Source organism: Pyrgilauda ruficollis, unplaced genomic scaffold, assembly GCF_017590135.1.
Source record: "Pyrgilauda ruficollis isolate IOZ18807 unplaced genomic scaffold, ASM1759013v1 scaffold41, whole genome shotgun sequence".
Classification (NCBI taxonomy): Eukaryota; Metazoa; Chordata; class Aves; order Passeriformes; family Passeridae; genus Pyrgilauda; species Pyrgilauda ruficollis.
In genome coordinates this window covers 7013947-7039687 of record NW_024525601.1, presented here as the reverse complement: position 1 = coordinate 7039687, position 25741 = coordinate 7013947, and the positions used below count along the sequence as shown (strand labels likewise).

Below are 25741 nucleotides of genomic sequence, written 5' to 3'. Positions count from 1 at the left end.
CCTACAGCACTTCTCTTACTTTTATGTCTCCTACTCAAACTGCTCCAGAACTTTCCTAACTTCCTCCACGGCAAGTCCACTTAAATGGGCATGGATGATCCTGAGCATCTCACTGAGCATCCATCCAGCAGTGTGTAAAAATGTGTGGCCATGAAAGAAGCAAAGGTGCTCCAAGTCGTGAAAATTTAATCAGCATAATATAATAACCCAAATAGAATCCAAAAGGTTGCATGAGCAACCTTTACAGAAGTGTAACATTTACCAGTAAATTTTTACAGTAAAAATTTTTTACAGTAAAAGAACGTATCACTGAATTGCCCCACGTCTTTGAACTAAATGTAGTGTGCGAATACTTTAGAAGCCAGCTCCTTTTTGAGGGAAAAAAGTTGTAAAAATTTACAATGAAGCTGCAAGCAAGGAAGTTTTCCTAGAAATATTTCTCAATATATGGTTTAAAAACTAGACAAAATTTATTTCAAGAATCACATGCATGTATGTGTATTAATACTTCTACAATAAAAGCTATATGTATAGGAAGAAAAGTAAACATGTACACATAGAGAGTAGAATCTTTATCCATGATTTTTTTTACATCTTCCTGAAAACGAAGAACTTTGATGGCACTTGGGAGACCCAAAGAGATATCAATCTTACGTCCTGTATTCTATGAGATGATCAGGAAACAATTATGGAAGTAATACACTTGCCTCAGACATAAGAATTTTGAATAGCTGATTATTTGTGCACCTTGCAAAGTGGTCTTCAGTTTTGAATCTTAATTGCTAAAACAGCATCAAGACAACTGGGTGACAGGTGCTCATTTTAAGTAGAATCTTTTGTGCTGTAGAACAACTTCTGTTATGTTTTAGATCTCTACCTCAGAGAAAATTCTCTCCTGAGGATAACATTTAAGTCTGTTTATTTAAGTATAAATGCTTTCAGAGTGAATTCAGTGGGAGCTGTAAATTTTGAAGTATTCTTAAAATGCTCTTCTAAGTAGAGCTGATCTGAACTATTTTTAAGTACTTTCCCAAGTGCTTGAGAAACTGGAATGGAAGTGCTGTATCTTGTCATTGGCAGGGATTTTCCAGACAAATTTCCTGCCTCAATCTGCCAGGAGAACATCCCAGGTCCATAATACAAAGGGGCTTTGCTTGTGTGTATATTACCTAATTTCTTCAGATCACTCTCCACTTCTGTGAGCTTTTCTGTGTATCTTCTGTGGGATGTTTCCAGGCCACCTGTCACATTGTCCATTTTTTCTACAACTAGGGGAGAGAGAACAGTGTGTTATGAAAAGAAGAAAAGAGAAATTATGAAAAAAGACTAGTAAACAATAAAGAAAACAAAACCCTTTCCCTACCAAACAGTAAAAAAAGAAAACACCTTAAAATTGCCTTGCTTGCCATTACACACTGCTGTTGCTCTGTGAAATGTTGGAAGGGTGAGCTCCTATTTGCTGGTGGACCCAAAATTCTTCTACTTCTTCAGTCTGCCAGCAGTCCCTAATGATTTTTTTGCTCATGAGTAATCTCTGTCCTGAATGAGGAAATCCCTTGTTGTGGGTTTTCCTCACAAACTAAGTAATTTTCTTTTAACAGTAGTTCCATGCTTCCAGCACAGTGCTGTGTGGCAAAGGAAAATGGATTGCTAAAGGCTCAGATGTGTGAAAGAAGTCTTCCTTTAATTTTGGTATGAGCCATTTCTCCTTAAAAAATAATTTTTTTTTAACTTTTGCCTTTTCATCATTAAAAGTTTCCACCTGGATAGCAAACTTAGGACTGAGATAGTAATTACTAAATGTTTTGGGGGGTTTAAACATATTGATAATGGTACAGATCACTCAAAGCAGTCTTGAAATGATTCTGCCTCATTAAGATTGAAAGGATGGTCATTCAGGAAGTGCAGACTTCAGAATTTATGACTGATGTGCCCTTCCTTTTGTAATGCCTGAGCACTTTTCTTGACACTGAAACATTCAATTATTTGATGAAATTAATATGGGAATGGAAAAAGCAGAGCAACAAATAAACAGCCCCGGGTGGCTTCCAGTGGCAAACATGCAAAATGCTTGCAAGGTTAGACGTGGCCTACAGCTTTCACACTAGACTTTGTCTAATTCAAGCCACAACTAGGGGTAGAAATTTTTTCTCATCATGAGATTATTTAGTCCTTTTGCTACACTGGGAGCAGAATGGGTCTGTAACAACACTGGGACTGGAAGTGCTGTATCTTGTCATTGGCAGGGATTTTCCAGGCAAATTTCCTGCCTCAATCTGCCAGGAGAACATCCCAGGTCCATAATACAAAGGGGCTTTGCTTGTGTGTATATTACCTAATTTCTTCAGATCACTCTCCACTTCTGTGAGCTTTTCTGTGTATCTTCTGTGGGATGTTTCCAGGCCACCTGTCACATTGTCCATTTTTTCTACAACTAGGGGAGAGAGAACAGTGTGTTATGAAAAGAAGAAAAGAGAAATTATGAAAAAAGACTAGTAAACAATAAAGAAAACAAAACCCTTTCCCTACCAAACAGTAAAAAAAGAAAACACCTTAAAATTGCCTTGCTTGCCATTACACACTGCTGTTGCTCTGTGAAATGTTGGAAGGGTGAGCTCCTATTTGCTGGTGGACCCAGAATTCTTCTACTTCTTCAGTCTGCCAGCAGTCCCTAATGATTTTTTTGCTCATGAGTAATCTCTGTCCTGAATGAGGAAATCCCTTGTTGTGGGTTTTCCTCACAAACTAAGTAATTTTCTTTTAACAGTAGTTCCATGCTTCCAGCACAGTGCTGTGTGGCAAAGGAAAATGGATTGCTAAAGGCTCAGATGTGTGAAAGAAGTCTTCCTTTAATTTTGGTATGAGCCATTTCTCCTTAAAAAATAATTTTTTTTTAACTTTTGCCTTTTCATCATTAAAAGTTTCCACCTGGATAGCAAACTTAGGACTGAGATAGTAATTACTAAATGTTTTGGGGGGTTTAAACATATTGATAATGGTACAGATCACTCAAAGCAGTCTTGAAATGATTCTGCCTCATTAAGATTGAAAGGATGGTCATTCAGGAAGTGCAGACTTCAGAATTTATGACTGATGTGCCCTTCCTTTTGTAATGCCTGAGCACTTTTCTTGACACTGAAACATTCAATTATTTGATGAAATTAATATGGGAATGGAAAAAGCAGAGCAACAAATAAACAGCCCGGGGTGGCTTCCAGTGGCAAAAATGCAAAATGCTTGCGAGGTTAGAGGTGGCCTACAGCTTTCACACTAGACTTTGTCTAATTCAAGCCACAACTAGGGGTAGAAATTTTTTCTCATCATGAGATTATTTAGTCCTTTTGCTACACTGGGAGCAGAATGGGTCTGTAACAACGCTGGGAGAGGCTACATGAGTTATTGTGCCAGCTGCTTTTTTCAAACAGAAGAAATAAAGTGTTTCCCATCTTTTGAGGTTCTGTAAACCTGTCTGGGGTAGGGGTACCTCTAACTTTCTGTCTGTGAAATGATCTGCAGCTAGAAAAGAGTCTCATAAAAATTGTTGCTATGCAAAGGTTTGGGTTTTCACAAGAAGTGAAATTTAGGGATCTTTTGCTGTGAGCAACCACACAAATCCCAGACCTTTCAAGTGTAGTCCATCAGGTGCTCCTTCTTTATTAATGTTTGCATTTGTTTTTCTGATTCTGGATACCACAGTTACACTGGAGGCTTTTACTGCTTCCCCAAACCCCAAAACCAACATGAGAAAAACAGACCAAGACTATCTGATGGAACATCACTGAGGAGTTACAACACAGAAAAAGTCTCAGGATCTTCAGAGACCATACACCCTTTGGTGAGTTGTCTGCCTGCTCCTTTCTAGGCTGCTAACAAGCCAGTAAAACAGACTCTACTGTATGTGCAGTCAGGGGGTGGCTTTTGGTATTTGAGATGATGACAGATTGCTTGCTAAACACCAGACCCAGGCTACAATAATGGCTTTTCATTTTCAGAGGCACAGTTGCTCAATATCTTCTGCTTTAGAAAGCATTTTCCTCCCCATTATAGCACTAATTTTTCACTGGTTGTTCTGCCCATTAAAATTGTCAAAATGCTATATGCAATTTTTCCTAAATGAAACCAGAGTTGATTCTCTGTTTGTCCTGCCCTGCTGTCTTCCAGGCTGGAGCCCAGATCAACAAAGGTCCTTCAGCTACTTCTGACACTCCACCACTGCATGTATATGCCCATGCATCACTCGCAGAGAGTGAGGACTTGGCTTTTCCTTCTGGCTCTAGGCTGCTCCTTGTTCAGTCTGTGGTGTTCTCCTTTGTCTACAGAGAGTCACTGCCAGGGCATGGCTCACTCTGGGCACTTGGATTATGAAATCATCTATATTTAAAAAGCAGGCCTAATTCAAGTGTTTTTGCTAAACCTATGCCTTGACTAGCAATGTCACGTCACCTACAGTTCTTGTTAATTCAGTTTTAGTGCGATATTCAACTGCTTCCCCAGTTATATAACACATTTGGAGTTAGCAAATGAATATATATTATCAGTAATTAAAAGAAAAATGTAATTTCTTCCTTTTGCTGTCCAAATGAATGCCAATTTGTACTTCAGATCTGAAGTCTGTAAAACTAAACTATCATGTAACAAGTATGTTTTCATGGTTGAATGAAATCTAACACTGGAAGCTTGAGTTAAAATTTAACCCTGAAGAGTCCAAAGCAAATGTAAACACAACAGTAGTAATCCTATCAATAAGTAGTTTTCTGGCAGTTAAATGAGACAACAGAAGTAATTATACCACAGCATATGGTATTTTCATTGTTCAAAGTGGAAAAAAAAACCCCAAACCACTGAACACCAGCAGCAGAAACAAACCTGCTGGTCTCTGCAAACCTGACTGCAGGGTTAGCTCAAGGGCTAAGCTGCCATCCCATAGATGAACCAATGCATGTATTTGCTTTACATTGGGATGGGATTTTAGCCTCCATGGTCAAATAAATCATGGGTTTGGGGAACTTGATCCCCTGACCAAACTCCTTCCCAAAGTAAGTTGTAGCTTATTTACTTTTATTGCTATTGCCCTGCAAGTGGAAAGGATGAATCTGGGAGAGAATGAGTAGCAAGAGGCCAGTGTTGGGTTTTGTTGCTCTTGATGTCAAAAGAGGTCATATAGACTGATGTCCTGTTATTGGGAATATCTTTCCTTCCCTGGTGGTAGCTCCCACCACCATCTCTGGATGGTGGTAGGTGAGCACATGGAACACTCTCAGAAGTGGAAGTCAGCCTCTAGCGAGTGCCCCAGAACTGAACAGCCCCTTTCCACCTTCTCCAGAAAAAGGCAAACAGGCAGATCAGCTGTAATATCCCACACAAAAGGCCACTGTGCTGCTCCCAACAATCTGCCTGCTCTTAAACAGACAAAGTTGTGTATGTCTTAACTTGCTTTTGGTTAACTTCATCTTAATTCACAGCTTGGTCTCTCTGCATTGTCATCTCAATTCCTGACAAGATCACAGTGGAAAATGTGGTAAAGATCCTCTAAAGGAAGCCCAGATTTCAAGTAGTTGCTGATCACAACAGTGAGGACTGTTTGCATCTAAGCCACTATGACAAAATGTGCCATTTCACCAGCATGTATTGGCCACAGGTAATGGCAGGCAAACTGTGTCTGGAAGACAGATAAAAGAAGCAGATGAAAGTCATGGTGGGCATTACTCAAGAAACTTAAAAACAAGGACTGACTAGAGAATAAAAACTACCAGAAATTCAAGCTGCAAGCATTCCCTTACTGGAATGAGCCACAGGAAGATCATTCATCTTCAACAGACTAATCTGACACCGGCTGGTACCAGAAAAATAATAACTTTGTATTTTTCATTTAATTTCATAAAGTATGTGCAAAAATTGCAGATTGCTTTATTAGTGTTTTAAAAAACAATTTGTCTTCTCAAAGCAGAAGAATACGAAACTTGCCTTGTTATTCCTTCATGTTGTTTCCTAGTTATTCATTCATGTTTTGGTTTCAGGGTTCTCCAACATACTATGTCATTTTTACCACTAGTTTGGAGGTTTGTGCTGTGTTGACTTTGCCTCCCATTGAGTTACTTCTTTGCTTGCCATATTTAATCCACTGATTAGTAGTTTTAACATTTTAAATCACAAAGGATATTTAAATGCGACGTAGGAAATTAAAGTTTTAAAAGTAGTTTTGGGCTTTATAAACACAAGTGTGGGAGGCAAATTTAATAGAAACTTAGCTAACAGACTGAAAGAATCCCTGATGCCAGCAGAATTCCTTCTTCCAGTGTAATATTGCAGTAAAAAAGAGAAGCCAAATTCTGATGCAGAGAGGAGAGTTCAGGAATAATATACTTTTATTCTGAGTTTTCTTCTTCCTTTAAGGCTGAATCCCTTCTAACAATCAAAACTGTTGCAGTAATTAATTTGAATATGTACTGTCAGCTGGGGTTTTATCTAACTTATGTTTTCCCTGCAAATTAGCACAGAGGTACCCTGAAGACAAAGCTCTTAAAATGCAGGTACAAAGGGCAGAATTAATGCCTGACATATTTGCTGCTTGGTGTTACAGAAGGAATACTTGGATTCAACAAGACTTTTTCTCTTTGCCTCTTTCCCTTGGCATTCAACTGTTGCAATCACCAAGTTGGTGAGCAGTGGGGCAGTGGTCACCAAAATGTCTTAGGGTCTGCGAGCAAGATATGCATTATCCACCTTCCTACAATCCCTTTTACATTTATTTTTGGAAGAGGGAATTCTTTTGTTCTTGTCCTGGATAGCTGTGATTTGGTACTGCTGTGACAGAAAGACTCATCCCTGATGAGTGACTGCTCATTCAAAGAAAAAAAGTTTAGAAATGAGTGAAGCAAAGTTGGAGCCTCAAGAAGAGAGCAAAGCCTGGGGAAAAGATGGGGGTCCCCATAGAGAAAGAAGCTTGGAAACTAGATTGAAATGAGGAACACGAACTCCTTCTCCCAAAGTCTTCTGGACAGCTTCCTTATTGCTACTGCTTCCTCCACACATGCAAATCATTTGCCAAAGCAAGATAAAGAGCAGTAAAAAAGAGAAGCCAAATTCTGATGCAGAGAGGAGAGTTCAGGAATAATATACTTTTATTCTGAGTTTTCTTCTTCCTTTAAGGCTGAATCCCTTCTAACAATCAAAACTGTTGCAGTAATTAATTTGAATATGTACTGTCAGCTGGGGTTTTATCTAACTTATGTTTTCCCTGCAAATTAGCACAGAGGTACCCTGAAGACAAAGCTCTTAAAATGCAGGTACAAAGGGCAGAATTAATGCCTGACATATTTGCTGCTTGGTGTTACAGAAGGAATACTTGGATTCAACAAGACTTTTTCTCTTTGCCTCTTTCCCTTGGCATTCAACTGTTGCAATCACCAAGTTGGTGAGCAGTGGGGCAGTGGTCACCAAAATGTCTTAGGGTCTGCGAGCAAGATATGCATTATCCACCTTCCTACAATCCCTTTTACATTTATTTTTGGAAGAGGGAATTCTTTTGTTCTTGTCCTGGATAGCTGTGATTTGGTACTGCTGTGACAGAAAGACTCATCCCTGATGAGTGACTGCTCATTCAAAGAAAAAAAGTTTAGAAATGAGTGAAGCAAAGTTGGAGCCTCAAGAAGAGAGCAAAGCCTGGGGAAACGATGGTGCTGGGGTCCCCATAGAGAAAGAAGCTTGGAAACTAGATTGAAATGAGGAACACAAACTCCTTCTCCCAAAGTCTTCTGGCCAGCTTCCTTATTGCTACTGCTTCCTCCACACATGCAAATCATTTGCCAAAGCAAGATAAAGAGCAGTAGTCTTTCCAACTTGATATGCTGCACCTGATGCTGAGTGAGGGCTCAGTCTCCTGGGAAGCCCCAGAACTGACAGTTCTATATAAAACTCTTGAGGGAAATTGTGCTAAATCCCAGTCATTTAGTGGCTGGGTTAAGTCTGGAAAGATCCCATTCTCATCTGATATAAGCAGATCTCTGCAGATTTATATCTGCAAAAGGCCTTTCCTAATCCATTTGACCAAATGATCTTATATTTATAGATCAAGAATAAGTTTTTGAATCCTGGAAGGCTTTTTGTCCCTCAAAATCTGACTTCCAGAGACCAGTTACTTCAGGAGATGCATTCACATAGATGTACTGCATTTTTTTTCACATTTGATGTAAATTTGCCACCTTCTGTCTGCTTTATCATGAAACAAGATTACCTAAGTCTCTCTATCTGTTCCTCACATTCTCTCTTCTCCCTGGATAAATCTTCCATCTAAACAAAACAGTTTTAATTGTCTCCCACTCAAAACTGTGCCAAATCCTCTTAAATAATTATTTATCCTTTCTATTTCTACAATTTCCTTTTCTTTCCCTGGCAAAGGACCAGAGGTGATGTCAGCTCTGCTATGAGTGCAGCTGTTGGCAGCACAGGATGCACTGCATGCTAATCACATGAATATTTACTCAGCTTCTTGGAGGGGTTTTGAAGCTACTCTCTGAGCCATACTCAGACAGGTAGTTTAGAACTAGCATGGTTTTCTCTGCAACAAACTGTGATGCCCTGTTTTAATGCTCACAACGATGTTGTTCACTTTCCTTTTCGTGCCAGAAATTCACATCTTATTTAACTTATTAGAGTTGTAACTGCACAAGAGGCAGGTATTTGCATCAAAACATTTTTATAAATGCCTAAGTGGCTACAGTTAATTAGTGATAAGGATTTGTGGGAATTTTAAGCCATGTTTCCCAACGTGCCCAACTAATGATTTGCACAAATGAAATTCTCTCCCTTCCAGGGTTGCTCAACTACCAGAATCTTTGAAATCTTTAAAAAGCATTGCTAAGTGTCTTTGCTCATCACAGTTATTGTGGATAGTCAATACACTGGTATCTCCTGGTTTAATTTTTCTTCTTCCTGATATTTCAATATAATATTGATACTACATTTTGTTCTTGTGATAAATATTATATTAGCAAGATATTCCTGGCTGTTGCACATGTTACACAGCTTTGTGTGTTCCAGTACTCCTTCTTGGTGGAGGAATGATCATTTTGTTTTAACTTCCCTTTCAAATGTCCAATCTGGTTTCAAAATTTCATAGTTATTTGAAAGTGAAATTCTAAGGTTGCAGTTTGTTGTTATGTACATACAAAAAGCCAACATTGCCCAAGTACTGATATTTAGGCTAAAATGTGACAAATTTCCTGGCTAGCTAATAAGTGAAAATGTGTTTGGACACTTGTCTGAAAGTGAAATGTTGGTCTCAATGCATACATACCTTTGTATCCCAGAATGGCTACTGTGATTGTTAACAGGGCACATAAAATGTATAATAAGATGATGGAGAACTTCAGTGCCCAGTTATTTTTACACTTGGTACATTGGCTCCCTTCCTGAATACCTGCAACAGAAGATAAAGAAATTTAAAACAATTTCAAAGAACATGTTGCTGGGTTTGTCTCCCCACCACCTTTCCTATGTTTTCTAAAGAGCAAATTATTTATCTAAGTAGAAGATTTACATATGGGGTGCCTATTTGCCTATGCTGCCAGGATAAAAAATCACAGTGGTTAGAACATCTGCTTAGTGAAACAATCACTTTGGGATTTTAGCATGTGTAAGAGAAGTAGGTTCTGCTTCACTGGATGACCTCTGGCTTTCCTGGGAGGTGGCTGTTTTCTGATTGTGCTAACAAGACTATGGTGAGTTTTGGAAATAAAACCTTTATTAGCATCTCCTCGGTCAGGCATCACACCACAGCAGCTCTTTCTTAGCATTTGGCATCCCTGTGGGGGCAATAGGAAACAACAAATGTTCTAGCAGAAAAAAACCACAGAAATAAAAGAGCATTGTGAAAAACTGGTAGGAGTAGTTCTGCTTTGTAACAATCACCACAGACAGTTACCATGCAAACACTTTCTTTCCACAATGAGACTTTTTGTATATTTTTGGGGGGTTTTGGAGAATGCAATTTCCACAGAAAAGAAGGGGTGCTTTAATGATACAGTGATCTGTTCATCCACAGAAAAAGTGCTGGTGAATTTCTCTTTGTGGACAAGCTTAAGAAAAACGGCCTCAAATTGATGAAAGAAAACAGAGCTTTACTATTCTATATTTAAACTTTTTTCCAGAACAGGCTGATATCTTTTAGTCTACTAGGGAAGCAATTTTCCTCTTTTGTGCTCCTTGGGAATAGCTCAAGAGCGTTGGGAGCATGGATTATTAATCAGAAGCACAAATGTGTAAAAACCTGAAAACTGGACCGACGTGCTGGAAGAAACAGATGGGATTTATCCATCTTTCTAAGGTGCGTTAAGCAGGCCAGGATTAATGTAACTTTGTGTCTGTCAGAAAATGCATTTCTTTGATATTTCACTCTATTTGTGTACTATTAGGGGAGTCCCACAGGAAAGCTTTAAGCTCTAATAAATTCTATGTACCAGATTACTTAACTAATCAAAACTTGCTCTGTAGCTTTTTATGAGTAACTTATATTTCCCCCGAGGCCTAACACACAGATGATTTTACTTTTCCAAACTCACAACCTTCTGGAGAGTGATTTTTTATTTTTAATTTTTTTTAAGAGAAAAGCACAGACCACTTCCCCTGGGTTCAAGAAGGATGGGTGACCAACACAATGAGTTAAGTCAACTGCATTTCTCTCCAGTGACATTTTCCAATGGCTTCCTTTAAACCTAAGGTACTTGAAGAAGGAAGGATTACCACATTGGAGCAACTGAGGAAGAGGATTTATACAAAGTTTATTTGACAAGACATTTTCTTCAATCCTCTCTGCACATATACTCACTGTGGGTAAGGCAGAAATGCGTCTTTTTCAGGTCTTTTCCACATTACCTCATCACATGTTTTTTCTAAACTTTTCAGGTGTGACACTGCACATTCTGTTGCCATGTGATGAAAGTGACGTCATAGATTTGGGTTCCTTGTGGTTTAGGCATAAGACCAGCTGGGAATATCTGGTTCTTTTTTCAAGAACATTATGGGAAAATGAGACAAAGGCTTGTAAGCATAAACTAAAGAACAGAAATTCCAGAGGGTAAAGGCTTCTCTTCTAGCTGTGGGGTGGGAAGGGAGGGAGCTGGCACAGCGACAGGCAGCTCCATAGCCCATTTATTGATGACTTGGATTTGGAAGGGTGGTAACTCCTGCACCACAAAAGAAAAGGTGAAGGGTCCATAATTCAGCAGTCAGGTTTGCTTATGGATCCTGATGCATGGGCTGACTTGCATTCTTTGGTTTGCAGTCTCAAGGAGTTTGCTGGTGAGGAAGCTCTAACTGCTGAAAAAGCAGGAAAGGGAAAGTGCAGTTTTCTAAAGGTCTGCAATAGGTATTTAGAGACTGAAATGATTTCACATGGGAACTTGGTGGTGTCTGGAGCACCATATTGCTGGTCTTAGCCAGTACTAATGGGCTCATTGAGCCCCTGTGCCCTAAATGCAAGGCTCCTTCTCACTGAAGGGCTTAAAATTCAGATTCCAATTTGGTTGTCTTTGAAAGTCCCACATATCCAAAAACAAACCTGGAACAAAATTCACATCACATTCACTTTCTAAATACAAGACAAATAGAAAGCTTGATCCTCCTTATTTTAATGTTAATTGAAGCAGACCTAGATCCTTATCTGGGAAAATAATGGACTGCAGAGGTACAAAACACAGAGGCAGAAGTAAAAACAAAGCCTTTGGCAGCAATTGCACAATGAAAAGTTTCATTTGATAAGTGTCTCATAGTCAGATTACTCATTTTATGACATGACCTGCTTTCTGTCACTGTACTCCGGCTTCCTGGGTAAACGTGTAAGACCTGAAACTTCACCGATGTCAGTGGGTGTATTGCAGTTCAGCATCAAGCATCATGTATGTTCCAGTGCTTCACAGGGATCTAGTTTCACTTGTACCCCTGGTTCAATAAAGCAGCACTTTGGCTTTTCGGAACTTTTCGTTTCAGTGTATTTCAAACTGACATCAGAACAGTACCCCAACAAAAGCCAGACCTCTCCATCCTTTTACAGCCCAGCACGGTTGGTATCAATAACACAGGCACATCATACTAAAACAATCATACAGGCTGGAGTGATTCCATTAACAAACTGGCCTGGAACTGTGTGCTGCATTCCTTACTGGGGCTTTCTGCCTGTCAGCCTAAAACTACTTCTGATTGCCAATGAACCCCTGCTACCCTCATCTAAACATCATAACAGGTCCAGGGCTGGAGTGAAAAGCTGGGGAGCTGCCTGTCAGCCTAAAACTACTTCTGATTGCCAATGAATCCCTGCTACCCTCATCTAACATGACCGAGATCCAGGGCTGGAGTGAAAAGCCAGGGAGTTCTAACAGGCTCCTTTGTTTTCTTTTACCTAAGATACAGTAAAGTCTTTCAGAGCAATTATATTTGCTCTTTATTACAAACATGTAGAGCTTTACTCAGCTGCTAGTAACACGTGACTTTCCAGTTTACTAAACATATAAAAACTACTAAAAAATACCAATACCCCTTGAAGAAATTATTTGGAAGACTCATTCTGATGTCTTTCTGAGCAATTAAATACATCAGGCTATATGCAAAAGCCAGGAATGCAACCCTCTCTGTATAGGGATGAACTACAGCATAATCAGAGCTCCCCAAATTCCCCAGCACACTCCTTCACTTCAGCTTGCCCTGTTATTCTTCCACACTACCTCGCTTAAGGATCATGCCCAAATAAGATAGTTCTGATATAAGAGATGCATTTAGTCCATGTTGTGAGTTCAAAGGTTGTTCTCAAAAGATGTGATAGCCAAAATATTAAGCAACAACAAATGGGAGACAATTAAAAATGCTTACTGTGATTACACAAAACCCAGCAGGTTGGCATAAATTCATGCACGTTTACCACAAAAGCTGTGAGTTGAGGCTTAAAGGAGCCCATGCTCAGGCTTTAATTTGGCAGAAGTTCCCCAATTTTATCCACTAGACTGCTTGCTGTTCAAACTGACATAAAATGCAGAATTCTTCCAGGAGATGTATCACATTTCTTCTAGAAACCTGCAGACTAAATGGAAAGGGAAAGACCCTACACACACATCCCATTGACAGAACAAATGTAAAACCTGCAAAAGGGTGTTCTCAGCTAAGTCAGCTCTTCTCCATTTGTTAATGATGCTGCTAGTGCAGCACGCTCCTCTCTGTGTCCTCTACACGTGTTTTCAATGCTGGTCTGCTCCCAGACATTTCTCACTGCCTTCCAAATCCTGGGAGCTGGGGTCACTTCCGCATGACGTGCATTTCTCACTGCTGATTTGATCAATGTTTAATAAATATCAGATGGGACACAATGTGCCTCGTTTCACTGGACATATGCTTTTTTCCATTCCTTTCCATTCCTTTCTCTAATAAGAGCTCTGGTTTTTCTGCCTCACTGTTGGGAAGACATCTGGCCAAACAGACAGCAACCTAGTACAAAGAGATCCTGCTGGCTCACATGCTTTGGGGACCCCCTTCTCTGCAAACCAAAATGCTCACAAAAAATATGCAAGTGAGACATCCCCCTGTTACCAGGCTTTGTAGTATTTGTTTTTATAGCATTGCATTCCAGTGACTGAAGACTTTGTTCTCACTCAGGGGGTATACATCTGCAGATTCCTTTTGGGCTTCAAGAAGAGGTTTTGTTGAAGGAGGACCTGGGCTTTTTGGGTTGTATTTGTTTGTGGGATTTTTGTTGTTGTTTTGTTCCATGGTTTTAATGGGAGACTAAATAGTTTTGCTCTTTGTAACCACCTTACAAAATGCCTAACTCCTCAACTGTATTACACTTCAGGAGCACATCTTTGAACACTGGAATAAGACATGCACACACTTTTTTTTTTTTTCCCCCTGAATAATTCTCTTACAAGTATTTGACTCTCTGTTCTTTTCTTGGCTCTGGCTGCAGGATCATAGGTGGCCTCATGACATTTCTGCTAGCAAATCAATTTTGACAAAGATGCAAGGTTTCCTTCATAACCCTGACAAGAAATAAGAATAATAATAATGATAAGATAAAGAAATGTAGAGCAGGAAACGAAAATACATTAGTTTGGAGGGGGTTTCCCCAGTGTGTTTCATTGAAAAGAGATAACATCCCTTGAATTTCAAAAGGAAGACTGCAAGACTACTTTGCACCCTTCAAATGATTGCTTTCTCAAGCTTAATGTTTTCAAAACAGTAGTGGATCTAATACCTATATTTAAAGGGACCTGAGCAAACAATATACATCTAATTCAGGCCTCCTGCCCTGGAAGGTACCACTGCCCATAGCAGGGAAGCAGAAACTACATGATCTTTGGGTTCCCTTCCAACAAGAACCATTCTGTGATTCAGTGTGTGACTAGGAGTCAAACACTGAGAGGTAATTAACGTTTCAGAGTTGCTACAAGCTCCCAGTGGTGTCTATCTCACTAGCAAAAGTAGGTAATCCCACGAGGAATCCATCTCTAGGTTTAAATATCTAAATGTTTTGAAAAACCTGGTTTAAAGTGTTTAAATTCAGGCACCCAAGTGTAAAATGGTAGGTGTTTACTAATATGCAAGACTAGCAACTTATTAGAAAGTAAGTTTGTCTCAAAGGACAGAGAGGATTTTAAAGTTCAGGCATATAAGTGTTTTCATATATACATACACACAAACACATTTATGCTCAAATATATGGAAAAATGTGTATATATTTTTTTTTTTTACAGAGAAGCTTTGGTAATAACAAAACCCCAGCACATTAAATCAGCACCCTAAGAAAAAGCAGGCAACAGCATCTTTGACAACAGTAACTTTGTATAGGTTTGAGATTACTGGATCCAGCCAGCCACAAAATTCACAGTGAGATTTTTGTCTTCTCTTTTGTATTGTGTCACAGGTTATTAACCTACCCCTCACAAAAACAATTCCCATGATCCTTCAGGAATGGTTTTGTTGCAGTGAACAATGCTGATGATTCGATTGTTCCATATGCTGGCCTACTTCAGAAAGCAATTGTTCTTTATAATGGCAAAAATTGAAACTGCTTCATGCCTTTTTAAATTATTGTTTTGAGATAAAACTAATTTCTTCAGTTTAGAGTCCATTCTCACACTGTAAGAGCCACATGTAAATAGATGCCCTACATATTTCCTAGCTAACGCGTAAAGGTCCACACCTCCTCCCGTTCCACAGTTTTGGCCAGCCCTGTCTCCACAATGGCAATGGTCCTGCTCACCCAAATAGTGCAGTGCTGGCTTGTGGGCAGGTGGATTGCAACAGCCTGCTTAACTTAATCGTCAGATTTTTACAATGCCATTGGAAAAAATATTTAGCACAAACATGCTGTCATTTGTTCCGGAATGTGCTAGTTTTGCTTCTGGTTTTGTAATCAAATAGGGATCAATGCAAGCATGCTTGCTTTGGAAAAGTTTCTGGTTATTTATTAGGAAGCAATTAAAGCAGCTAAAATTGAAATCTAAGCAGTGGGTATGTACCCACCTAACTCGTGCCAGTTTTCCTATGCCAAGTGGAAAATCATGGGGCATGGCAGCAAGACACAGGCTGAAACAGTCTATATTTCAAGTAAACACTGCAAGACACAGAGCTTCTTTCTTCCAAAATTAATAAATAAATGGACACAACCCAAACCACTCCATCTCCACAGGTTTCTACAGTGTTCAGCATAATCTGATTGCCCTGCTACCCAGCTGGCAGCTTGTGCCAATAACCTCTGGAGAGAAGAAAACACACCTCAGAAGCCCAGTCTGAGAATTTCTGCCTTGCAAGGCTGGACAACCCCTGCCAGGGCCAGTGGTACCAGTTCCTGTGGTTTTATCCTGAACTTCACATTCAAGATTTCTTATTCACCTGGTGCCCTTTTCTTTCCAAGTACAAGGTTGGGGCAATCCCTGGTATTAGTATAGGTTGGGGCATGAACAGATCAAGAGCAGCACTGCCAAGAAGGACTTGGGGATGCTGGTGTACAAAAGCTGGACTTGGGTTGGCAATGGGCTCTTGCAGCCCAGGCTCCTGGGCTGAGTCAAAAGCAGTGTGGCTAGCATTGGAGGGAGGCAATCTGCCCCTCTATTCTGCTCTGGTGAGACCCCACCTTTGTACAGTTCTGGGGTCCCCAGCAGAGGAAAGACATGGACCTGCTGGGATGGGTCCAGAGGAGGAACATGATGATCAGAAGGGCTGGAGCATCTCCTCTATGAAGACAGGATGACAGAGTTGGGACTATTCAACCTGGAGAAGAGAAGGCTTCAAAGGAACTTTATTGTGGCCTTTCAATACTTAAAGGGGGCTGATAAGAAAGATGAGGACAAACTTTTTAGCAGGCCTCTTATGATAGGATAAGAAGAAATGGCTTTATACCAAAAGAAGGTAGATTCAGGTTAGATAAAAGGAAGATTTTTTACAATGAGTGTGGTGGAACAGGTTGCTCAGAGAGGTGGTAGATATCCCATCCCTGGTAACATTCAAGGTCAGGGTGAACAGGGCTCTGAGCAAACTGATCTTGATGAACATGTATGTCCTTGATCACTGAAGAGCATTTGGACTAGATGATTAACTTTAAGGGTCCCTTGCAACCTAAACTGTTCTATGATTCTTGCAGCTATGTAATTATGTGGGACTTTCAGCTTGCATTCTAGGAGAACAACAGATTCCTAGACTCCTAAAAAATGGAAGTTGGGAGGAGTTGTTCCTTAAGGCTTAAGAGAATCAAAGACTCCACCAGGACTTTCATAATGCCACCTCTGGAAAGCCAGTCTCAACACAGAGCAGGCAATGCTGGGGCTGGGCTGGCAGGGCTCACTCTGTCCCCACACCCCTGGAAGAGAAGGGGTGCACTTTTCCCAAAAGCCCAGGGTATTTCAGTAAACATGAGGGATTTCCTTCTCTGGGACACCTTGGAAAAACCCAGCTCTTAATGATCTGCACACTGCAGCCCAAAGCTCTGCACAAAGGGGCCATCAAGCAAATTCTCCTCCACACACCAGACTGAGCCTGTTGGAGGCAGCGGCCACTTCCCATAAATCAGAATCCCACATCTGACATAATAAAGAGTCTCAGAGGGCCAACACTATTATCTCTGGAAAGCTTTCAGCCTAAGAAATACTTTATTCTATGTAATGTACACAAACCCTTTCATTAAAGGAGGGGAGAACCCTCATTTTCAGCCTGACCATCATCTCTCACTTATTTATATAACCCAGCCAGCGTTTTCTCTCTGGCTTTGTTCTTCTTTGCAGCAGTCCAGAGAATCACAATGAATTGTCAGAAATCCTAATTATACACTTCAACAACCACCACCATTTAATTATATAGTATTACCAAACAATGTCCTACTGTGATTAAACACTAAATATTTTAATTGAAAGGATACAAAAAGCCCAACCACAACACAGGGTAAGCAAAGACTGCTGAGTATCTGAACTGTATGTTAGCAAATATTACAAACAGAGCTGAAGAACCAGTGTGGTAAATTTTATGAAAAATCACGGATTTACAATAGCTTAAGGTCCAGCCATAACAATGTGGTACGAATATCACACCAGCAGAGGGTCCAGCATCCCATAGGCTATTAGATTTAAAGACAAACTCAAACCAGAACAAACCTCAGAAAGTGCTGGTGCTTTTAAATAACTGTCTGGAATAAGAGAGATGTGTCTGTCCTCAGTTATTGAAAATGAAGTAATGGATCACTCAGTGCATGTCTCTAGAACTAAAACCAAAAATCTAATTAGGCTGTTCAAAAGATGAGAGAAAAACTAGAACAGTTAAAAGAAGATAGAAATTATGTATGAATTGAAGACCTGTTCAATGACTGGCAAGAAAGCCATGATACATGACAATAAAGAGCCTCTCTCAAACTCTGTCTCAGTACAGAAGAATTTAGACTGACTTGCAAGAAGAAATATAGCCAGATCCATAGGGAGATCAAAGCCAGGTTTTTGGTTTGTGAAACAGTTTCCTAAGACAACCTGAAGATATTCCATTCAATGATTTAAATAAAACCATAGGTAACTAAGAATTAGCAAAGTCAAGGAAGAGATCTGTCCCTCAGAGTTGTGACAGATGGCAAAGTAATGCCATTTTTGTCAAAGTCCAGGCCTTCCATTCTGAAATAACTATGCTTCCTAATGAAACATAGATCCTAATTGAGATTGTATAATTTGATGACTGATGTACATGATTTTCCACCTTAATTCAATTTACATTCGACTGAAAGGATGAGAAGAGTTAAAACACTCAAAGTGTATATTTTCCCTAAGATTCTCTAATTTTATAACAGAGTATTCAGGTGTTAGTGACCCTAGTAATGGTGCTAAATAGCAGGGAGAAAAAGTGGTTAACTCCATGCTTTGTGGCTTTTGATACATTTCTTGAAGAGGGCAACATGATCCCCTCCATGGCTGTGAGTGTGGTAGGTGCCAAAACCATGGCAGTGCCACCTGTGCTGCAGGGCCACTCACCAAGGACATGATGAAGTCATCCAGGGCACAGATGCAAAAATGGTGCTCTTCACAGAAGGCTTTCACCTGTTCTCTTACCAGTTCTGCAACTTTTAAATTTAAGGGCAATGCTAAAAACACTGGATCACTGTTTTAAAGAACAAGAAACAATGGGAACTCCAGCCATGCACAACAAAGCAACATCTCAGTATCTACTGATGTTGCCACAAAAGCTATTCCATTTAACTACAGAAATGAAATTTTTTATGCGCCTTTGCAAGTTAAGTGGAAGTATTTGGCAGCCATCTGTTCCATGTAAGTTTCTGTGCACACGTGCACCCCTGACACGGCTGAGGCAGGTCATTCATTTAAGAGCATTGTAAAATACCATGTGTTACAGCAAAGTGTGCTTTTAAACTCTTGTAGCTCATATGAATCTAAACCAATTTTCACTCAGTAGTCAGAAGCACAACCAGCATGCACTTCTCACCAGGATTTTTTCTCTCATCTGCTACCCAGTGGAACTGAACAAAATAGAGTTTCAACCATATTTGATAGCATAAAAACCATATTTACAGTTTGTGGTTTTTTTTTGGTGTTTTGTTTTTTGGTTTTTTTGTTAGGGAAAAATACAGAGACACTTTTGATGAGGTTTTCAGTGGGAAAAAAATTGTTGCCTGAGACTGAACAAGTATACCCAGAAAACCAAACCTGCAGATGTATCTGTAACTACAGGTTTTGTTATGTTCCAGCTGAAATGCTGCAATAAATGCTGACATTAACAGAATTGAAAAAAAATTAACCAAGATTTGACACCTCAAATTAATATATATACCTTTATACATACTTTTCTGGATTTAGTGGTAATGGTCCTGTTGCCTTCATTAGGAACCACTCTAATATAAAAAGAACATCTTTTCCAAATGGAAAATCTCTCTGAGGACATTATTTGGAATTTAAAAGATTCATGTGCATGAAAAAAGGAGAGGCAAAAGTGTTTCTATCCATGCTGGGTGCTCAGCAGTTACATAGACCTGTTATCTGGAAGGTCACCTCAATAATGAAGAGGGCCACAAAGAACAACGCAGTAGGACCTCAAAAAAAGTGAGTTCTGAACAGAGTAGGTATAAAGAAGGTTGCTCTACTCTTTTAATTATGCAGATTGCCACTTCTGATTAGCCTTTTCCCTGTGATAGCAAGAATGTTTGGCTGAGATACCAATACTGAACTGAGAAGAAAGGATCCCCATAGGCACTGCACTGAACATAGCTCATGGTCACAAATCCACTGGCTGTAAATTCATTCCTAATCTCCTGAGGCTACATGCTCAACTACAGGAGAGAAATTATGTCTAGGTAGAAGCGCTGCTCCTCTGGAAGTGTGCTGCCTTACTCCCCTCAGCTGAATTGAGACTCGGCATTAAATCACCTCCAAAGGAGAGGAGCTGTCAGAGCCTGGATTTATTTTCCACCTCACTGCCCTTCTAAAACCACTTTCTAAAGGTAGGGCTTTTTCCACAGAAATATTGCAGGCTTGATGGCAGACACAATAAATCTTGTTTCCACCCTCCAATATAACCAATCTCCCCCGCTGCCTCCTTTTCCAGAATCTTATCTTTTCAAAGTGGAAGTTTTCCTCTGTGAAGCTGGATCTCTAGGTTAAGGAATGATTGTGTCCCAATGCAGCTTCCATCTTTCAGTTTTCTCATTCTGTTTTTCCCTTTTCCCCTTCTCCTGTCTCCTCGTGTCCTGTAGTTTCTCTGACTTCTGAGGTCTCCCTAACCCTGGTTCATTCACACCTCACTAACATCCAATTTCCTGGATAAAAAGCAGACTTAGAATGAATTCCTCAGGCAACCAGAACATTTTTTTTCAAATGCCTGTGCCAATGTGTAATGACTGTGCAATGAAAGGAGCAAACAGCCCTGATAAATGGATTTTTTCCACCTAATACCACCACAATTTCTGGGATTTTTCCCTGGTTAATATTCACCCTTATCTAGAGAGGAAATTTTTGTTCTGTAAACTACTACAAGAAGTTTTCTGTACAGAGTTGGGAGTGTGGTTGGTGAACATAATTCGTGTTTTCCCTCCTAATAAAACAATAAGCAAATCTGCCCTTTCTTGACAAATGCTGGGAAATGATGAATTAAATCTGCTTGTTACAAGTGAGGTAAAGCCATGCAGAAGGACATCCAGAGCACTGCAGTCACAAAGATAAGGAATTAGCCAACAATTAGACAACAAACATATTACTGCCTACATAGCACCTACCCTGCTGCCTTCCTAATGTTGATGCAATCTTTGTGGTAAGTAGGTGAAAACTACTGCAATCATGAAAATACAGAAGCTGACAAATCTATTAAAACCGAAAAATTTGCTCACTTTCAACAGCAACAACAACAACAACAATAATACCTGCAAAAAAATTATCTTCCTGAAACATATATAATCCTTGCTATAATCCTTTCCCTGACAGCTTATGAAATTATGGAGAACCAAGTCTTTGAACAATATTTTTTAACAGAGCCTGGCAGTTTTAGGGTCCCTGTACTCAGAGCAGTACAAGGGGAAGGCAGTTGTTACGAGGCCAGGGTCTCCTGGGATTCCACATCTGCAGATGGATGACTAAGAATCTCAGAATCCCAGAATCATTTTGGTTGGAAAAGACCTCCAAGTTCATTGAGTCCAGCCTTTGACCCATCTCCACTTTGTCACCTACACCGTGGCACTGAGTGCCACATCCAGTTGTTTCTTGAGGACCTCCAGGGATGGTGACTCCACCACCTCCCTTGGCAGTCCATTCCAATACTCGACAACCCTTTCCATGAAGAAATTCCTCCTGATGTCCAGCCTAAGCCTCCTTTGGCAGAGGACATAGCTTGAGGTTATGTCTTCTTGTCCTGTAACTTGTTGCCTGGGAGAAGAGGCCAAGAGAGGAGCTGGTCATAGCTCCTTTCAGATGGTTCTAGAGAGCAGTAAGGTCACCCCTGAGCTTCCTTTTCTCCAGGATAAACACCCCCAGCTCCCTCAGCCACGCCTCATAGGACTTACAAGTGTTTTAAGTTTGATTTAAAGTCTGACTTAAGTACAACTTACTAGTCTTTAGTCTGGTAAGACTCAAATCTTATAATGCATTTAAGGCTCATTGCTACAAGCTTTATCAGGGGATTTAGGCTGACAGTAAAAGGCTTAAATTGAGCAAAATAATTTTCTTACCCAAAAGACTAAATAAAAAACTTAGAAATTTTCACTATAAAATGTATGTGCTTGAATGGAGAGAAAATCCCAGGGCACTTTAATTAAGAGGCAGAAGGCATAATATAAATCTATAGTTACAAGTGGGAATTGGTAAATTTTAATTCAGACTAAAAATTGTAAAAGAGACCTTGGGGTTTTTTTTTTTTTTCCCTAGCTGACACATAAATATATTATTAAAAGTTCTTGTGAAAGGTACAACCCTATGCAATAAAAAACCCCAAACCCAAATATTAGCTTGTGTTTCAGTGAAAGCCATCCCAAGGCAACTAAAAATTGGGAGAACAACTATTCAGGGAAGAGGGAAGAAGGAAACTGAGTGAACTCAAACAGTCAAGATGTCTAAGCTCATTTTGAAAAATTATTCTGCCTGAAGTTAAAGCCAAAGACTTTTGGACTGCAAACCTACATATCTGCTATAGAACTTTCTCACAGATTTCCAATGTTCTTCTACACTTGTAGCTTTATCACACTTTTAACTCTCTGAGGAATGTTGAAGTTCTCAAATAATGGCTGTGATAATAAGTTTCCTTGTTTTGATATGATATATCACTAAAAATACAAAGAAAATAGTCCCTTTCTGTACTTTCTGTAAAAGATGACAAGAACTTAGAAAGCTAATAGAATTGACCATATTTGTGCCCAGCCTGAATTTGCATTTCCACTCTTGGGTTTTTTGCCAAATACCAAGATTTATTGGTCCTTGAAGGAAAAAAAAAAAGAGTGAAACAAATCTGGGGTCAATATTTGACTTCAGGTTCTATATATCTTGCCTTTTCACTCTCAAAGGGGTCAATATCTGCTGTTATTTATGCCATACTCTGCAGCTGCTCTTTTGAACTCCAGCAGAGAAATACATCACACCCTTGACCCACAGCCTTTCCAACTAAGTGTGGAGACACTGTAATTTATTTGTTCAAAGCAAGTGTCAAATGTTTTTTGCACTAAACTGCACTAAACACTCTTGTTCCTTATCACAGCTTCAGTTACACAAGTACAACCTCTCTGGCCTCCACAGACTTACATGCAATTTACACCAGTGCAGGTGTATCATTCAGTCAGGGAGCTGGAAAATGTTTTTTCTTCCATGTCAAGCTAAAAGCATAAAACAGAAGAGCAGGTGAAGCAGCCAAACTGGCAGCTCAGTGGAAACTTTGTATTAAAAAAATTAACACACGGTACTATTACCTATTTAGGGAAAATCCAATAAAATACAAAATAACTCTTCCTTGTGTCTTTGGAATCCACAGGCACTTAGTCCCAGTAGGGCTCTGAGGTTTATATGTAATAGGCTGAAGAATAATTTTCACATATTAAGAGTAAAAATATTTTCTAAAAATTCTGTTTCTCCGCAGCTTTATTTGACTTAGTACATTTATTTCTTGGCTAGTTCCTTGTATGGTAAGTTTCAGTCCAGTACAATTTTTTTCCATGGCTGAACTACATCCTCCTGAAAAGCAGAGCTAGGAATGTCGAAAACCATGAACTATAGCTAAAGGCACACATCACAAAAAGCAGACTTCTCAGTGTGAGCAGAACCTTCTTTTTGAATGAAATATGGACTTTGTAAAGCACACTTTGTACCTCCTCACACTTTGAATCTTACTCCAGTCTCCACAAGGAAGAATTATCTGAACACATTTGCTGTAGCCTTTTCACTTAAGAGACTGAGAGTTTTCACTACTTTTCATGTTCCTCTTGTTCTGCACTTATTTCCTGATCCACAAGAAAAGATGGCATCTTGTTTGCCATCTCATTTGAACAATGCATCACTCTATTTTAATAGCTTTGACAGACTTTAAAGCTGTGAAAACTAAGAGTTCAAAAAATATTTTTAAGGAGAATTAATGTATTCAGTTTCTTCATATCCTCCTATATGAATACTATTTTTTACTGGTGAGCTCAATGTCTGTAAATTTTTAGATTAAATGTGTTGCACAGTTAAAATAGATTAAACTGCTTAATAAATGTCCTGGTAGTTCTTGTGCCAAAAGATGAGAGAGGATATGCCCAGCAAAAAGTGTTACAGTCCTGTAGAAATTAGGTAGTATAATTTGTTATGCAGGTTCTTCTCTCTTCCACTCCTTGTTTTGCTGAGTGCTTTGTTAAAGAAATTTAAATGCACTCACAGAAATTTCCTCTAAGTGTTCTGCCAAGGTGCATGAGCAAACTCAGGTCAAAATTTTACTGTACATGGACAGAAGCCAGAGGACAGAAAAGCACTTTATTTTTAATCATTATTTCATTAGTTAGTAAACTGCTTAGCTGCTCCATAATATTTTGGATTGTCTGAAAATGGCACACAGCTTTGCAGGAAATCCTTCTTTGGCCTCTCTCAGTCGCAGACACCAAACTTATAGGTTTCCCAAGGGAGCACGAAACTTAGTGCATAACTAAACAGTATGATGAGTACAGGGCAGCCATTCAGGCAATCTGAGTCACAGAATAAACTTGACCACATACAGGAAAAGGAATATCAGGGTATCTAGGAGAACGGCAGAAACAAAATCACAAATCCTGTGTGCTGTGTGTGGAAAGCAGTGGCTCTGAAGGAGATAAGGAGTGAGATGACAAGAAGGCCACCAAAGCGTTCCTGCTGTGATGTTGAGGACAAAAGGGCAGAGCCAGCTTCTTGGCTTGCTGCAGTGAGCTGGCAGCTGGACCAGCCTCGGGCATCGCAGCACCGATGAGAACTCAGCTCAACGCAGCCACTGGCAAAGCCCAACTCCCTGCTGCGGCTTCCAGCCTTCTCGTGCTGGAGACAGCACTTGGCTGGACAACCTTGGACCAGCTCTACAGCTCCAGGGCCACACCAGTCATGCAAAGACTGAGAGAAAAGGTCTCCTGGAGCTGGTGGCCAAGGGCAGCTTCTGATGGGGTGGGGAGTCTGGCTCCAAAGCAGCACATACCAGAGGGAGCTGCTCTTGAGCTCATGACCCTAGTGTCCCTTTGTGGGGAGGCTGCAAGTCACACCAGGTGTTTCCACCACTATGAGTCTTACCAGGAGTCTGGGGTTTACAGTGAGAGGCTTAAATTGAGCCAGATGCTTTTCATACTTGGAAGAAAACAGTAATTAAAAGAAAACCAGAAGACTTGGCTGCAAACTTGGGTGCTTTAATGGAGCACTGTCACTAAAGGGCACTCTTATGTAGAGGTAGGAGTAACATATGGTCCTGGCTAGAAGTTGGAGGTAGAGACTCTTCTTGGAGAAAAAGCAAAAATTGAAGCAGTGGGGGTGATTACAACTGGAACAAATTACCATCACAGGGGATTCCCTGTACTTTAATGCCTTTAGATCAAGCTCAACTCCTCATTTAAAAGATATGCTTCAGCCAAAAACAAATTCATTGGACTTTGTACAGGAGTAACTGGATAGAATTGCACAGCCTATCACACACAAGAGGTCAGAGCAGTTAAGTGCCTTGGCTCTAATCCCTACAGATGGAAATACGTGTGGCTGTGCTCTGGCCTGCTGCACAGAAAAGATGTCTCTGGGGGAAGTTCATGGTGATGACAAGATGCCTCACTGCCCCAAGGGGGATGTGTCTTTCAGATCCAGCTGAGCTCAGAATTAAAACAGACAACCCTCCCAGATGTTTTATGGCACTGGATGGAGACAGCAGGTGATAAGGTTCAGTGTATGCTGGAACATGAGGGGGTTTGGTTTTTTCCTTATAAAGCAGGTAAAAAGTCTGTTCAAGAAGCAAAATAAAATGAATCCAAAGGAATAAAGGCTAGAAGCTAATTAAAAACCTACTTCTATTAATAGAGAGGGAGAAACTGCTCCAGGATAGTTCATTATGTTGAATAATGGCCCTCTAATACTGCCAGAAAATGCTAAGAGCTTTGGTGAGTTACCTTTGACCCGGTTTGTTAGACAAAACTGGTTTTTTTGCTGGTTTTTGCCAGAGTGGGCACAGACATCCACCTTGGGAGGCAACAACCAAGTCAAGTATATGTCTCTTATGTAGGGATGAAAAGACTCATTTCTCATCTTGACCTTTTTTTTTTTTTTTTTTC

At 40.0% G+C, this 25741-nt stretch overlaps 1 protein-coding gene across 1 annotated transcript in view; it reads right to left on the bottom strand.

Moving 5' to 3' along the window:
• COLEC12 (collectin subfamily member 12) overlaps positions 1-25741 on the bottom strand; it is a 98899-nt gene that overhangs the window by 11609 nt on the left and 61549 nt on the right. The window contains exons 3-4 of the mRNA XM_041477682.1: positions 9296-9418; positions 2336-2434 (exon numbers count right to left, since the gene is read on the bottom strand). Of these exons, the coding sequence (XP_041333616.1) occupies positions 2336-2434; positions 9296-9418 (222 nt within the window). The remainder of the gene's footprint in view (positions 1-2335; positions 2435-9295; positions 9419-25741) is intronic.